Here is a 16,541-nt window from a genome sequence, read left to right as displayed (position 1 = left end):
GCACGCCGCTTCGACAAACGCGAACTTTAATGCATATTATACATACTTGGGCGCATGAGGCGCTGGGAGTATATTGCGCAATGTAAGTCCCCGCATAGTCAGACGGTAGCTTTTTTAATGATAATTTTTTCCTAAATATTTTAATATTATTATAATTTATTGCCAAATAACTGTACGCTACCCGAATATATAGCTGAACGTCTGAGTTCTTTGACCTCATACTGCTACATACCTATACCTATATATATTTTACAACATGTACATTATTTAGAAATGTAAACAATTTTGCATTTATTATTATTTATTTTAATACTATGCCTATTATATTGTTTAATATATTATTTCTAGAATGTGCTTAATCTCTAAAGTAAAAATATTAATTAAAAAAAAAAATAATAGGACAGTGTTTGTGAGAAAGGGTTTAAGTCAAAACTTTCTAGTTTTCAGTTAATACGAAAAACGTTTTATTCGAAATTATTGGATTCTGGTTGTAAGGCTCAAGGGGTTTTAGAATAATTACTATAGAGTACAATATTGTCGATGGTATAATACTAAGTATTATAAATATTATCTAGTACAGTAGGAGTAGTTCCACTATAATAATAATTACCCGGTAATAATTTGATAAAGAATATTCTCGAGAATATTATTCTCTTATCGCATCACTATATATATTACGAGAAAATCATAAAATTAGCCGCGTATTATGTATAGGCGTATAGCCATGATATAATTTCGTAATCAATCGATAACATGTATAAATAAAAGCTAACGCTACGTGATCTGATAATCTATAGTTTATAATAAATAGAATACATTGCATATTACATGCCATGTAAGTAGTAAGTACTGCTACGTACATAAATCTTGATACTACGACGTAGGATTTAATGACCACCACTAGGGGAGAGACGATAAACAATCAAACGGTTATTGGGAAATAACTAATGTCATCCGCACTCGATTTTAAAAATATTTTAATTTGCAAAATTAATTGCAATAATATAATCGGTTGCGGCAGTGAGATAGCTGGTCATAGAAACGCTAGCGAAACGGTTGTAGATTATGTGTGGGAACATCGTCATCCGGGCTACGCTATTAGACCACAGAATCATCGCACATACGCATGATTCTGGTAACATATAACAAACGACTGATTGACAAAAATCGTGGGAAATCAGTGACGTATGTTAAACTGGTCGGCGGGGACATATCGATAATACAGAGGGGACATCACATATAAAAGGGGCCTGCAGAGATAGGACTCTTGCAGACGTGATTCCTCAAAGTTAGAATGAGCACCTTCACGCTAAACTGTGCAAAAGTCCTGAGGACTTAGTCTTGTTTTCAATTGTTTAAAGTTTAAACAATTAGTTATTTTTTTCAATTAAAAAACACTGAAATATTTCTGTTAACTTTATTTATAACCTCGACTCACTTTAACATCACAAACGGTTGCTCACACGTAGGCTGCTATACTACTATAGTATTATTTTAAAATGAATATTATTATTAGATTATAAAAGAAAAAAGTAAATAATAAAAAAAAATTAATTATTATTTATTTATTTTTTTTAAATATCAGATAATAATATTCATCAAGATGGCCAATGTCAAAATAATATTAATATATTTTTTGACATCACTAATCACAGATGTTTCATTTAATCAAGACAAGAAAAAAAAGCTTACCACGTAGGTACATTAGTAATAAATAATAATGTTAATAACGACATTATCGTTGTATCGTAATGCAGGGACATCATTTCTTCTTTTGTGGTAAAGGGGCAGGAATATGCATTTTCCCATATAATAATAAATTAATAAATATACTTGTATTATAATATACTAATAATATATTTGTAATTGAAAACTTGGTTTAAAATGATTTAATTTACTTAGTTTATTTTTTACACATTCAAAACAAAGAGAAATACATTATACAAAAATATGTTAATCAAATTTATACAATTTTATTAAGTGGAATACTCTACATCAAAAATTAAACAAACTAAAATTTAAAATTGAACATATTATGCAATAATCAAATAAAAATTTGTTATTACCATTATAATTCTTAAATTAAAAATTCATATTGATATAATATACATTAATATTCTATACTTACAAATACACATAGGTAAATCAAAAACATTTTTATTTTCATTAGAATTAATATAAAAAATTTTTAAATCATTTATTTAAATTAAAATTTACAATCTGTAGTCAACAAGTAAATTAGTGGTAATACGGTGTGAGTCAATGAAAAAGAATACATTAAATAAGAAAAACATAGTAGTGAAGTATAAATATTAAAAAAAAAATTAATACCATTATAACGTATCAACCTACAATGTGGGTTCTACATGATAAATTGAGCACCACTTTTTGACGTTTCTATTAACTTACGTCTTGTTTTTTATGGATTTAGATTATAATATATTTATAATACTTGAGATGATTAAAGGCCTTTTTTAAGAAGTAATTAGTAAACACTTATTTAGATTTTAGTGCACCAAGCACCACCCTCATATTTGGAACACGTATATAAAATATATTCATATTATCATTGAATTAAAAAATATATTATATATATTTTGTTCCTACGATTTAAATGAATTTTACTAATTAAGAATTAATAAAACCTGTCAAAACTTCACATACTAAGAATAAATTAATTTTAGTTCCATACAAATAGTTTGACTGACTTATCGTCCTTTCTTCCAGACTATTTTAAAAATAATAATAGGATTTTAATACAATTTAAATTAAAATAGCAAAAATCTATTTTCTTTAGAAAAAATACGGTAAACTCAATGTTTTTACAGAACTGAAATTCGAATAATTTGATTATTCTAAATAGATGTAGTTTTGAATCATTTATCTAAATCATAAAATAATTGGTATTCTGCTTCCAACCACCTTAAATCTAAAAACAAAAAGACAATTTATAATATTGACACTTTTTCACACTTAACAATATAGAATTGTATATTTCAATGAACTTGATAAGTGTTATTACTTTTGGTTGTATCACATATACCCAAAATTAAAATATATTTATGCGTAAAACTAGAAAATTTTATCATTTGCTGTGTTTCGTCACAATTGAAGTACCTGTTGGGAAAAAAAATTAAATAAATAAATATTAATAATGCCCAACTTTCGCAAGATTATGAAATTTTAAAACAATCATTTTTCTGATTTATGCGTTTAATATAGATTAAACTCAAAATAACCTTGCTTCGTTTACATTTTCGTTGTCATTTATATACGAGCCAATAGGCAATAGTTAAGTAGTGTAGTATTTGTATTATTATAATACAAATTATAATATAATTTGAAAATGTATTTTGATTCGAGCTTTCGTATTAAATATTCTTTTCACAGCCGGATATATATATATGTATATATTATATATTTACAATACATGTATGCAAGCTATTCGATAAAAGGGCTAAATAAATTAACATTTGATGGAAAATTCTGATCTTTACAATTTATAATACTTTTGTATAATATTATGATCTCATAAATTATTTACACATTATAAATATCAAGTATAATGTGTTGTAGTAATAAGTACAGGATTATTATATGTGTTGATTTTATACTAGGTATTCGTTAGTATAGCCTTATATATTTACCGGATTTAATGGATTTAATGGATTTAATGGATTTAATGGAGCCGCTTAAAGCCGCAGGTTCTACGTTCACAACAGAATACGAACACTGCTTGTCTTCATCCAAATAGCTGTAATTTAAATAAATAATATTAATATATTATAATCTATTTAATCGTAGGACTAAAACACGCAATAACATAGTATATCTATATTATATTAGTGTTTTTCACCTTTTAATACTGGAATTACTGCTAATCAATGACGTTGAACTAGAACCACAACTTGATTTGATTTGATTCAAAAATAGACCGGAAACAGCTGGTAGCTCCAAATTCTTTTCTAATAGGTATTGCTTGACAGTCGGTTCAACTCCGATATGTCGAACAGACATTTCCGATAATTGTTCTAAAACGCACTTGTTCACTTTTTTCATCATTCTCACCTCGATATCCCGCTGTAAAAACTCAAGTCATTAAACATGTCTTAATAATTTGAGTATTTATTTATCGTCATTGAAAAGGCAGCATAAAATATAATAATATAAAAATTAACAAACAATATACCTTTACTAGTTTTATGGTTGAAATTACCAGCAATATCTAATTTATCTTACATTATCTGATTAGTAATAGCTAATTATTACTTATTAGTGTAAAATTAAACAATTAAAAATCGTAAAAAATAATACAAAAATGACTTTTGCTGCATAAACACTTCCATCATAATATCGTTTTTTCCCGCAGTTATTTTAAAAATTAACAATTATATTCAATTTTCCACCAGAAAATACACTCAATATTGAAATACCCATTTATTTTTTTTTATTTTTTTATTATTAAAAGTGTGTTAAGACACTAAAAAATACATTTCATTGTAAAACAAATACATTCATAACTCGAAATTTATAATTATAGCAACTAATATTATATCAGATATTGCAGGTGAACAAAAATAAGTATTGGAATCTATTTAAACTATATATTATTGATACTTATCAGTTATCATACTTTTATTAATTCAAGTGCACTCCGTTTTTCGGGATTACAACACTTGTCAATTGTTTTCATATCAAACTCAATTCGGTTATTTGCTCGGTTTAGTTTCATTAATTGTTCATTGGACTCTTTAAGCACGCGTTCACGTTCACTTTCTTTAATGTCACGGATATTAATTAAACTTTCTAGTTCTTCATTGCTTGTCTTATACTGAACTTCTAGATCCTGCAATGCATTATTTTTAAAATAATGTATTGTCATATGTCAAATACTAAACCTTGCTAATAATTAAAGTCTAATACCCATATCTGCAATATAAGTAGGTAGATGTCAGATTAAGCGATGGACAATCGCCCGCCAAAAAATATTCGACCTACAGGACAATCGATCCTTCTGAGATGCACACAGTCTCTGTGCGCAAATGGAGGAATATTATAACATTGTCCGATCATAACAAAGTAGAGAAAAATTAATTGTCAAAAGGTATTTAATGTTAAAAGATAAAAATAAAATCTTTTATTGGAATTATAAAAAAAAGTTTTTATAAATTAAGTGGGCATGCGTCCACAATTCTAATTGATGGAAGACATAGGTAAATTGAAATCCGACAAAGATCATAATCATGCCTCAGAAACTAGTCGAGCTCCAGTTTCTATTATAAATTCTACATTAAAAGGTAAATAACAAATTTAATTGTTAATCGATTGTCTTGTCGTATTTTGGTTATTAGTTGAATAGTTGTCTATTAATTGACCCAGAACCGTCAGATGTTTATCGAAAAATATTTTATTTATTATAAATCAGTGCCTATTTACTACTTTTATTTATGTATTATGAGCATAACTTTTTAAGACAAAAATGTAAAATAAAATTTCTTTAAATATTTAAAAATAATTAATATCTTTTTGCTACAAACTATAATATATAGGTATACAACATTCACTTTAGAATATTTTTTCCGCGTAGACCAGTGTTTCCCAACCTTTTTACCACCATGGACCACTTTGACAATATTTTATATGTCGCGGATCACCTCAATTTTACGCAAACTAGGAAGACCTTTTTTTTTTGCTCATTAACAAGAATACACAAAATTTATCGAAAAATGTTAAATTTTATTATTTTACTGTACCCTTATTACCCTGATATCTACACACTTATAAAAGTGGAAAATACTTATCGGTCGTCGGCAGAAACAACGATAAGATAACCGTATATTATGGTGAAAAAAAATATTTTTCGCTGTTTAAAAAAAAATTAATAATTTTTAATAGAAAACGAAGAAAGGTACCGCGGACCACCTATGACTGGCCCACGGACCACCGGTGGCCCGCGGACCACCGGTTGGGAAACACTGGCGTAGACCCATTACATAAATATTTTTATGCGTATTTAGATTTACCGGGCGTATAATTACCTACTTATCTATATTCGTCAATCCCTTATTATCGTATATTGGTACTATTATAGGTACTCACTCGAATTTCGTTCTCCAAATTTTCGAGCGTTTTTTTCTTCTGCAGCCACATGCTATTAAGTTTCTCGTAAGTCTCCTCTAAAGCGATCTTTTCTTTGTACTCTTCGCCTACAACAAATATACACAAATTTACTAATTAATGTCGGATAAATGGGTCCGAGGTAAACCGACTGGCGGGGTTTACGGAAGACATTCCGGACTTGTAACAACTGTTGTTGGCATTGAGTACGTGCAGCGTGTTCTCCATGGCCCGGATCTCGGTCTCCAACTTCTGCACACGCTCGTCCAATCGGTCACCAGTCTCCTGCAGCTCAAGCTTCTCTTGGGCCACCCGGATCCGGTGTTCGCTAATTCTGAACGACGATACGTCTTCATCTGCACCGTCACAATCGTCATCACCGTCGTCCACTGTCGCCGATGACGAGGGGCCTCCCATCGTAGATACAAGTATCTGATGCTTGGCCTTTCGCTGTTCTATGTACTGGACCAACGAATCCAGTTTTCGTTTCATCGTTGACTTCTCATCTGACAGTATTTTTTTCTCCTCATTGATCCGCTTATACATTTCTGCCACTTCGCTTTTCCTATTGTTTATGCCCTACGCATACGCAAAACACCGATGCCCATATAATATTACAATCGTAAATGCGCGTCAACTTTAAATAAATATTATAAGTATGTCTCAACGATTAGTGTAACATTTTGTTATGTTGCAGTGATTTTTTATGAAAAATGTTTACCTACCATAGTTAATTCCTCACGCTGTTGAGCCAACGAATACACTTTTTCGCATTCATTGTCCGTTAACTTCTTCATTTGTTCTATCTTGAGCTTCACCATCATTTCCTCCATATGATACCGATGATTTGTTTCTTTTAAGGCTTGAATTTGTTTAACACCTTTATTGTATATGAAAAACAAATCATAAAATACCGTTAGCTAAGTCAACCCCAATAACACTAACGCTACACTTGGCATTCGTATCAAACCTCCTTCGTTGGTGACGTTCAACTCCTCTACTCGATTTCGGAGCGTTTCTAATTCTACAGCATTTTTTTCAATTTGTTTTGTTATACGTCGGGTTTCGCTCTAAAACGTCATAATATTCTCATTATTTTTAATAGCATATGTCATATGTATCTATTTTATCGTAACCTACTTCAGTCGATTTCAACTGCTTTTCCAACTCACGCTGGTGTTCATTGGCCTGGCTTAACTCTTCATTACATTTTTGTAACTTTTCTTGCAAAACTTTCATTTCTTCAATATCCGTGGTTCCTTTGGCTTCAGCAATTGCTATACGTATAGTTTCGAGCTGAAAGCTCTAAAATAATCGCTGTGTTATATCTTTATGTATTGTTTTTCTTGATATTTCAATCCTATTACCAAGTTATATACGAGCTCTTTTTTTTCCAAAATTAATTTTTTTGATTTCGATTCTTCTTTGCTCAATACATTTTGTTTGTTACAAATTCGTTCTAATTGACTTGTTAACAAATCAATGTTAATTTTTTCCTGGTTTATCTCATTTCTTACGCTATACGCAACACTAAGCATTTTATTTTTTTCCGATAAGAATTTTTCTGCATCAATTTTTTTTTGCTACGACAAAACAAATAATAATAATTAAGTATTTTTACTAATAAATAATATTTCTTAAATCAAACTTTAATACATTATAGATCGAATTCAGTTCATTTAACCTCTCCTCTGTAGTCATAGACTGGTTTTTGATTTTAGACAAATCATCTTTTATTTTTGATAAGCCTTTTTCTTTTTGTTCTATCTGAGTTTTCAATTTTGTTAATTCGTTTTCCATATGCTTACGTTTTGTACGCTCATTTTCTAACTTATTGCCCATAACACCAAGAGCTTTTTGAGCTGATAACACCTATGAACATTTTGAGGAAATAATTACATGGATAACGAACAAACAGGTTATATAATATACTATATAAAATATTAATACAATGTATTTTAAATCTTAACCTCTGATTGTAAATCCTCAGTTTCCGAAAGCTTATTAAGGGTCGATAACTTCAGCTCATTATTGACTTTATTTATTTCTTCCATTTTATATTCTAATTCTTCATTTTTCTCTAAATATTCATGATACTTTTGTTTATTTTCATTCATGTTATCATAAATTTCACGAGCAGCCAATCTAATTTTATTGATTTCCTGTAATTTCAATTCATAATTAACATTTTAAGAAATCGTTTCATCTCAAATACAATTATACTGACTTCAATAGTATTTTGCGAATCTTTTTGATTAGAGTTCAAAAAATTAGCAGCGTTTTCCCATTGTTCAAGTCGATGATTTCTTTCATGTTGTGCTTGTCTAGTTAACTTAGCAGTTTGTTCCAGTTCTCTTTCTACTTGAAGCAATTCACCAACTTCTTTTTCCACGATAGACTCTCTTTCAATTACATCCCGTTGAAGATATTGTCTTCGTAATTCCAATTCCTAAATTATGTATATTTTATAAGTGTATATTCTTAAACTAATTACGCTTCATTTTAGTTATTACCTTAAACCTATTATTATCCTCCAAATGATATCTCTCAAGAATATTTACATCCGTACATCGTTTGGTCAAGTCGTTGTTCCATTCCGAAAGCGTTTCTTCGCCCCACTCGATAGTTTCCCTCAATTTTTTTATTTGTTCGTCGTTTTTTACCAACTCACTCTAATAATGTAATTTTAAAGAAAATAATGTAATAAACACTCAATACATTTATAATTTGTATACAATTATATTTTATTGATTTAAATATGTAACTATACACACATAAGGTAGCGTTATTTATAATAAGTTATTAAAATACGTTATTATTAATAACGTATACGCTATACGTATATACAACTTACGTGTTGTATTCATTGAGTAATTTTTAAACCAATTCAATCTTTAAGTATAAAAATAATATAACTATATAAATTGTCAAATACTGTTTGCTTATTTAGTTTATATTTATTTTATAAAAAAAAAAAAAAAAATTATATACAATACCTATGAATTAAAACGTCTATTTATTCAAACGCCTTTCACGCCTTTCATTTGATTCGTTTTAAACACATAAAATTCACAATTTACTGATCATAAATGTAATATCTTAAAAATTAAAACAATGAATTTATCAATTTAGGAAAAATATCAATTATATTTATACATAAACGAAAATTTTTAACAATACTACCATTCATTCACTATTATTATTACACATTTATTGTTTGTATGTTGTAAGCATTCGTATTTTCTATTAAACATTAATTCTACAACTCATAATTAATATAAGTGCTAGGAAACTCTAGCTTTTACATATTGTTTTTGTTATTCTTGGATCATACTAAGTAAGATAACAATTTGTTTCACATTTCCTTCATTCCTTGATATCATATAATAAATTGCAATTTGATAATATTTACATACTTAAATCGTTTAGTGCTAATTTTATTTTATTATGAACTGCGGTTATTTTTAAATGTTTTCTCATACAAAAATGGGATCAAACATATTTAGTTGAAATACATTTACTAGTTATTAGTAGGACGAAAGTAGTATTTTTATAGTATAACAGTCACGTAGTTGATAGTTCGTAATCACTACGAACAGTGAGAACTTAATAATATATAGTTGTACTTAAAAAAAAAATGTATACAAATTATAAGATTAAATATGGATCAGTTATTAGCACTTAAAAAATAATTTTAATTTAAATAAATAATAATGTATAATAATATAGGTACAATGTACACAATATTTCACTGTCAAAATATAGTTTTATTCCTTTTGTGATTTATATTATTAAATATTTTTAATGTTTTTACAATTATTATATTTTATTTTATAATAAAATGAAACGAAAGGTCAGTTGGCTTGTGCTAAATTATATGTAAGTACATATGACATTATTATTTTTTTTTTACTACACTACATTCTTATTTAAAATGAGCGAAATAAAGACGTAAAATAATATATAAGATAAAATGTAAAGCTTAATATAAATCTTAAAACTATACATTATACATATTATACTTTTTCTATATTATAGGATTTAAAAAAAATAATTGATTTAATGGTCTATTTTAGTATTGGACACAAATAAATTTTCTGTTTGTAATGTACTACTTTTGATAATTACAACCAGCTTTTAACTACGGCAGTCTGTAGCCTTCTGATCACTGTCTAAGTTTTTGACACATGAAACCGCTGTTACATTCGATCCCGTGAGTTAACAACAAAGATCCAATGGCTGATTTAGTATTAAATATTATAAAATATAATATTATAATATTTAAAATTTTAATTATTCTCAAATCGTTATTAAACTAAGTACCTATGTTAAATACAAGTATGTGATATCTAGGGTTTGGTAAAAAAAAAAATCATGCTGCTTCTTTTCACAATCCAGCAAGGTTGGTTCAATCTGATGAAAAAAAATTATTATCGATTTTATGGTAAAAAACCGTGCAAACCGTGGACTCAAATTGAGTCCAGAGTACCAGGGGCCCATGGACTTGTCACTACTCATTTCGCAGTTTCCGCGCCGTGTGTTTCCAATGCCAGCGGTGGCGACGGCAGCGGTAGTATAGAAACTCATTCCACGGCCTACCTACAGCATACATTCCTATTACATACTTAAGTCCGCGCCACGAAAACTGGCCCGTGACCCCCGCGACCCGCCCGCCATCAAATGGCTGCAACCCATGAGTTCTCATTCTCAAGCTGCACTGCACTGCATAAATTCTAAGTGTTCCTAAATGTTTCTACAACGTTTCTACAACTGAACGGTGTGATTTATAACATTATAAATATTATCATTAAATTTAGTTAGGTATTAAATAATGATCAGGACGATTAGGTATCAATAAGATTTGGTTTTATTATCATATATTTTCATTTTTTAAACAAACTGAGAGAACCAGTTTTGATACAAAACAACCACCCAATTTATTTTTTATTTTTAAAATAATGTAATATAATAATTATTTTAGAAAAGCTTTTGAATTTAATGACATAGGTTCTTGCACATAGGGCTGCATCAACAGTGGTCAATTAAATTGCTTGTAAAGTGGATTGCTATAATTGAAGATATCTTAGAATATAAGTCAATCTCTTAGGTATGGAAGAAATTAAAGTTTAAAATTCATTTTAATCTTAATAACTATTATAATCAAAATTTGTTGTAATTCGTATAATAGTATACAATAATAATGTAAATACTAATACACCTAACACCTACCATACATAAGGAATAATGCATAAGGACAAACTGTCATATACTTTTACTTATAATTTTATATATATGATGTAACAGGTTAAATTTTTTTAAATGATTATAAAACTAAATAAAAATAGCTCAAAAAACTATAGAAAAACAATGATAAATATAAATACATTTATAATACAGATGAGTAATAATAATAATAATAATAATAATTACAACTAATGAGTAATTAATTATTTTTTTTTTTTTTAATAAGTATTTGACGATTTATATTGTTATTTAAAGAGCCTAACTAACTTCTATCTTCCAAGTCCTGATTATTATTGTCTTGTTCTTATTATCTGGCAATCATATAATAAGTAGATAGTACCTAAGATACAATTTATAAGAGCCTGATAATATTAAATAAATATTTACGATTTATGGTTTGAATTAATTTAAATTACATATTTTAAACTAACTATTTTATAAACTACTTCTAGGCTATGATTAAAATAAATCATAGAATATAACGATCTGAAAACGCTTAAATATGTATTTAATTTTCAATACTATTGCATTGGAAATAATTTAATGATTTTAAATTGCATTCATTGATAATCATAGCTTACGATTTGGATAAGCGATAGGTCATAAGAATAATAAATATAATAGATTTTAATTATTAACCAAATATCCCATACTTCCATTTTATTCTGATTTTCAATCAATTCAATGAAATTTTGTTTCAGTGTTTTATTTTCCCGGGTTAAATAGTCGTTGTCGTTTTGAGCTGCCACCAACATATGTTGTTCCGTCTCATGTTGTTGACGATTTGCTATTATCAATTTCTATTCAAAAAAATGGAATATACAAACATGAATTAAGTATATTTATATTAATATATAAATACGAAATATTGAAATTTTTTAATAGTAATTATTATAAATTTATTAGCACAATAAATTGTAAAAAAAACGTTGAAAAGTACTTCGTTTATACTGGGTATTCGTTAAAATTAATTTTAATTATTTTAAATACTTTACAACAATGCTTATTAGAATAAAAAATAAGTAGATTTACCTGATTTTGAACCTCGTGAGATGATAAATTGGTTAATATATTTTTATTATCTTGTAATTCATTATCTAAAGATTCATCAGTAACCAATAGTTCCGCTTTTTTTTTAAGTAATTCTTTTATCTATTAAACATTTTAACACATTAGATTAAAAGTTTTATTAAGACAAAATTATTTTTAGGTATTATACTGATATAAATATTGCTAAACTAAAATAAAAAAAAATAAGAAAAATTTAATATAAGTATTATATTATTATTATAGTCGTATAAATACAAATAAAGTTACATTAAACATAACTGAACTAATACATCTAAAAAAAAAAACCAAGGAACTTGCTCTATTGTTCCGTAGCTTTTATAATTTTAAGTATACCCTGTAATTGTAATTTTAAAAAGTGCCCTAATCAGTAAATACTAAATATTGTACGAATTCTAAGTTATTTATTTATTTGAATATTTAAACGGGCGTACCCAGTTACAATAATTACAAACTTATGTCTATAGCTTACAATAATATATTGTTATTACAGTTTATGTGAGAAAAAATGTACAAATAGTAAGATAGGTTAAATTATCATACATAAGTTATAAACATTTATAGCCAAAATAATTCACAAGAAAGTATTGAATAATAAAAATAATATAAAAATATATATTAATAAAAAAACTTAATTTAATACAAAGGACATAGAATGTAATATTTAACCATCCAAAAAGCTATTTAGATTATAATTGAAATCATCTATTGACTTACAAGAAAAAAGATCAACACTTAAATGGTTTACAAGTTGCATTATTCTATTTATAGGAGCATTTTGACCATAGTTCGAACACACAGTTTTATAAGTAATTCTGAACTAATACGATCTACTAATCTATATTTTTAAGGATATTTTATCATATATTTATTGCTACTAGTAATTTAATTCTCTATTAAGAGTACCGTAGTTAAACTAATTATATTGTCTAAAACTAATAAAATATAAGCAATAGGTACATATTATATACCATATTATTAGAGTAGGTAATAACTATAATTATTATAATTATATTACTAAATACTAACTGAGCAATTAATGTATTGATTTTACAATGATAGAATTTTTTTTTTGTATTTTCAACCAATATATTTCTGGTAAGAAACAGTATGAAAATATTACATAGTGAAAATTGAAAAATTCTCAATACTTGTATTAAAAAAATTGGGAAAAACAAAAATAAATATAGGGAAAAATTAACATTTTTACGCAAAATCAGTTTTCAACAAAATACATTTTCTCATTATTGTTATTTAAAGACAAATAATCTCAGATACTTGAAACTTTAACCAAATATTTATATTAATGTTTACTATAACATCTATAGCCTATATGAACCTACATAATTTTACGCTGTTAGTTGTATAACAGAAAAAAAAGTATTTATATAATATACATGGTATAAGTTATACCATTTATAGGTATTATCAAAAGTATTTTGACTCTTTTTGGCTGTTAATAGACATATGAAACTTTTCATACATATTTTAAAAAAAAATTGAAATGTTTGGTCGGTCAAAAAACTTCAAATTTCAAGTCAAGTATTCTTAATATTTGGATTAAATAATGATAATGAGCAAATCTCATTATAATAAGTTTGACGAAATTTTGCTAGATATCATTTAAAAATTATTTTATAGTTAAGAATTCCTTATATTTTTATTTTTTATTTTTTTTTTTGTACCTTGAATACTTATTTTTATGTATTTCATACTATTTTTTAAACTAAATTATTTCATTAAAAATGTATTTTAGTACCTACAACGAGTGAAGTAACTTATTACTTTTTAAAAATCGAAACTAAAATGTATTAACTCAAATATAGGTATTACCTATATACATATATACCATACCTCTATTTATATTTACATGCAAGTATACTATGTTATAAATTATTATATCCATACGCGTATAGGATTGCTGTTATAATCCATAGATATTTTTTTCAAATTAAGAATAATAAATAAGTAAGCACTATTCAAGGTGTTCACCAATTTAGGGAACACTGAATTTCTCGGCCGGAATTTTTGGAATAAATCGAATTTTTTACAAATAGTAGTATATAAATACACATTTTCCGATACATTTAAAAATTTTTTGAAATTTTGGTCTGCGCATGCTCAGTAAAAATTTTTATTTTTTAATAGCAACACCTATTTTGAACACCATATTCGGATAGGCCTATTTTTTTTAATCAATTTTGAATTTTGGTGTATCTAAATTCAAAATTGACTGAATAAAAGCCATTTCAATTTTAATAAATAATACATTTTTTATATTATTTTTAAAATTTATAAATCACATATAGTTAATTCTTATTGGTTACTTTTTAAATATTTATATGTATTTTTTTTTTAGAATGGTTACAATTTTATAAGTACCTATTTTTATGTTAGTCTTGTTTATGATACTTAAAAAAAAAAAAAACGTAGGTACAAATATTCAAAAAGTAACCAATAAGAACTAATTTTGAATGATTTTATACATTTTTAAAAATAATACAAAAGATATATATTATTTTTAAAATTGACATAGCTCTTATTTAGCCAATTTTGAATTTAGAACCATAATTGATACATCTAAATTACTTAAAAAAATATACCTATCCGAATATGGTATTCAAAATAGTTTTTACTGAGAATGCGTAGACCAAAAATTTTGAAATTTATCGGAAAATGCGTATTCATATACTAGCAGTTTGTAAAAAAAATCGATTTATTCCAAAAAAATCCGGCCGAGAAATTCAGTGTTCTCTAAATTGGTAAACTGTATATAAGAGGTTTTAGAGCATAAGTAATAATATCTATTTGAAATTATTGTTTAAAATTTTATTGAATCTTTTATAAAAATATTATATCATAATTTATAATACATGATTATTAATTTTATTTACATAGTAATAAGTAATTACAAATTATAAGTAATGTTATAGGTCATAGGATATAGTGTACCTCGTTTTCGAGTAATTGATTTTCTTCATTTGCCACCGGTACGTGAAAGCCATCACCACAGCCAATGTCCTTCATTATGTCTGTTATTAACTTGTTGTCATACGCCATTTTTACTTGATATCCGGGACCAAAGATTAGTTAGAAACTTAAATCGGTAATTAAACTAAAGAGCTTTTGCAAATGTTCATAAGGAATGAAAAAGTTGTTGACAAAATCAGAGAAACAAACGTGAAGTATACAAAACTGTCGCTATGGTAACGAAGTGTGATAAAAAAATATTCCTACCTAGTACCTACGATGCACAATGTTATTATTATGCAGATGTATTTGTCCGATTAGATTACACAATGTTGGCATGGTGCGTGTATCATAGTTTGTAGGGTATCTAGGTAGTCGATAGGGCGGTAGATACCTACTATACTGTTTACAAATCAATACCTACGTCATGACAACATTTAATGATTTAATACTTACTCAGACTTGAAGTTTCTGTTTAAGTACTATTGTACATTTGTACTAATAGCATTATTTTCATAAAGGTCTCTTGGTAGGTAGGTACTTGGCGATATATTCGTACTTCATGTATAATACGTGTGGTGTACATATTAACTACAAGTTTATAAATTCTTACTCTTAAATGTTCAACAATCAATCCACAATTACCGGAAAAAATATGAAAATAAATTTAATTATTTGCTTCTTGTTTTGTTATGTACAAAAATGGATATCGAGCGATTACGAATGCTGTATCTTTTTCGCCAAACGTTTACGCTGTTTGCAGTGAACACTTAAAATTAACAAAGAACTTATTGCTGACACAAAAACCAAGACAGTTAAGAACGAATTTCCATAGCACGTAATTTATTTGGCTATCGAACGCGTTGTATTTTGTTAAATTTTTATAGTCAAACGACTGATTTTTAAGTTGGACACAATTAAGTGCAAGTTAACCCTTATTAGTTTAAGAAAAATCTAATTGTTAAATTTGAAATATAAGTATGATGGTGAAAAATATAAATAAAATAATAATATAAATTGTTAAAATAGTTTCCCTATACTAACTAATGAATCTATACATAAATATAATGTACAATAAAAATATTCTTGAACAAAGTCTATAATTATTATAATCTTATAAAAAATATAGGGATCTGATATAA

The 16,541-nt window shown here is 26.8% G+C and overlaps 1 protein-coding gene across 2 annotated transcripts; it reads right to left on the bottom strand.

Moving 5' to 3' along the window:
- Window positions 1–2,181: 2,181 nt before the first annotated feature.
- Window positions 2,182–15,639, bottom strand: LOC114130051 (coiled-coil domain-containing protein 39). 2 transcript variants are annotated; one of them, XR_007605682.1, is made up of 18 exons: window positions 15,382–15,639; window positions 12,394–12,513; window positions 12,015–12,161; window positions 8,631–8,789; window positions 8,345–8,566; window positions 8,088–8,279; window positions 7,774–7,989; window positions 7,485–7,700; window positions 7,258–7,422; window positions 7,088–7,187; window positions 6,843–6,997; window positions 6,270–6,696; window positions 6,100–6,206; window positions 4,634–4,846; window positions 3,857–4,080; window positions 3,648–3,754; window positions 3,023–3,117; window positions 2,182–2,929 (listed from the first exon to the last, which is right to left on the bottom strand). XR_007605682.1 is itself a non-coding variant. In XM_050206013.1 (17 exons), exons 1-17 carry the CDS (start codon window positions 15,487–15,489, stop codon window positions 3,086–3,088), a joined length of 2,910 nt encoding a protein of 969 aa, XP_050061970.1. In that variant the 5' UTR covers window positions 15,490–15,639; the 3' UTR covers window positions 2,974–3,085. The 2 variants fall into 2 exon arrangements, 1 of the variants encoding a protein (XP_050061970.1); XM_050206013.1 differs by lacking the exon at window positions 2,182–2,929 and having other exon boundaries at window positions 2,974–3,117.
- Window positions 15,640–16,541: the final 902 nt, after the last annotated feature.

Source organism: Aphis gossypii, chromosome X, assembly GCF_020184175.1.
Source record: "Aphis gossypii isolate Hap1 chromosome X, ASM2018417v2, whole genome shotgun sequence".
Classification (NCBI taxonomy): Eukaryota; Metazoa; Arthropoda; class Insecta; order Hemiptera; family Aphididae; genus Aphis; species Aphis gossypii.
The sequence above is the reverse complement of the archived record's forward strand: the minus strand, read 5'-3'. Positions and strand labels throughout refer to the sequence as shown.

Excerpts from the sequence above, each read along its gene's own strand:
- LOC114130051 (XM_050206013.1), bottom strand. The coding sequence starts at position 15,489 with ATGGCGTATGACAACAAGTTAATAACAGACATAATGAAGGACATTGGC. Across the intron at positions 8,280-8,344 it reads ATTCGCAAAATACTATTGAA|GAAATCAATAAAATTAGATT; the intron begins GTCAGTATAATT and ends TTGAAATTACAG. Across the intron at positions 7,990-8,087 it reads CTGAGGATTTACAATCAGAG|GTGTTATCAGCTCAAAAAGC; the intron begins GTTAAGATTTAA and ends AAATGTTCATAG.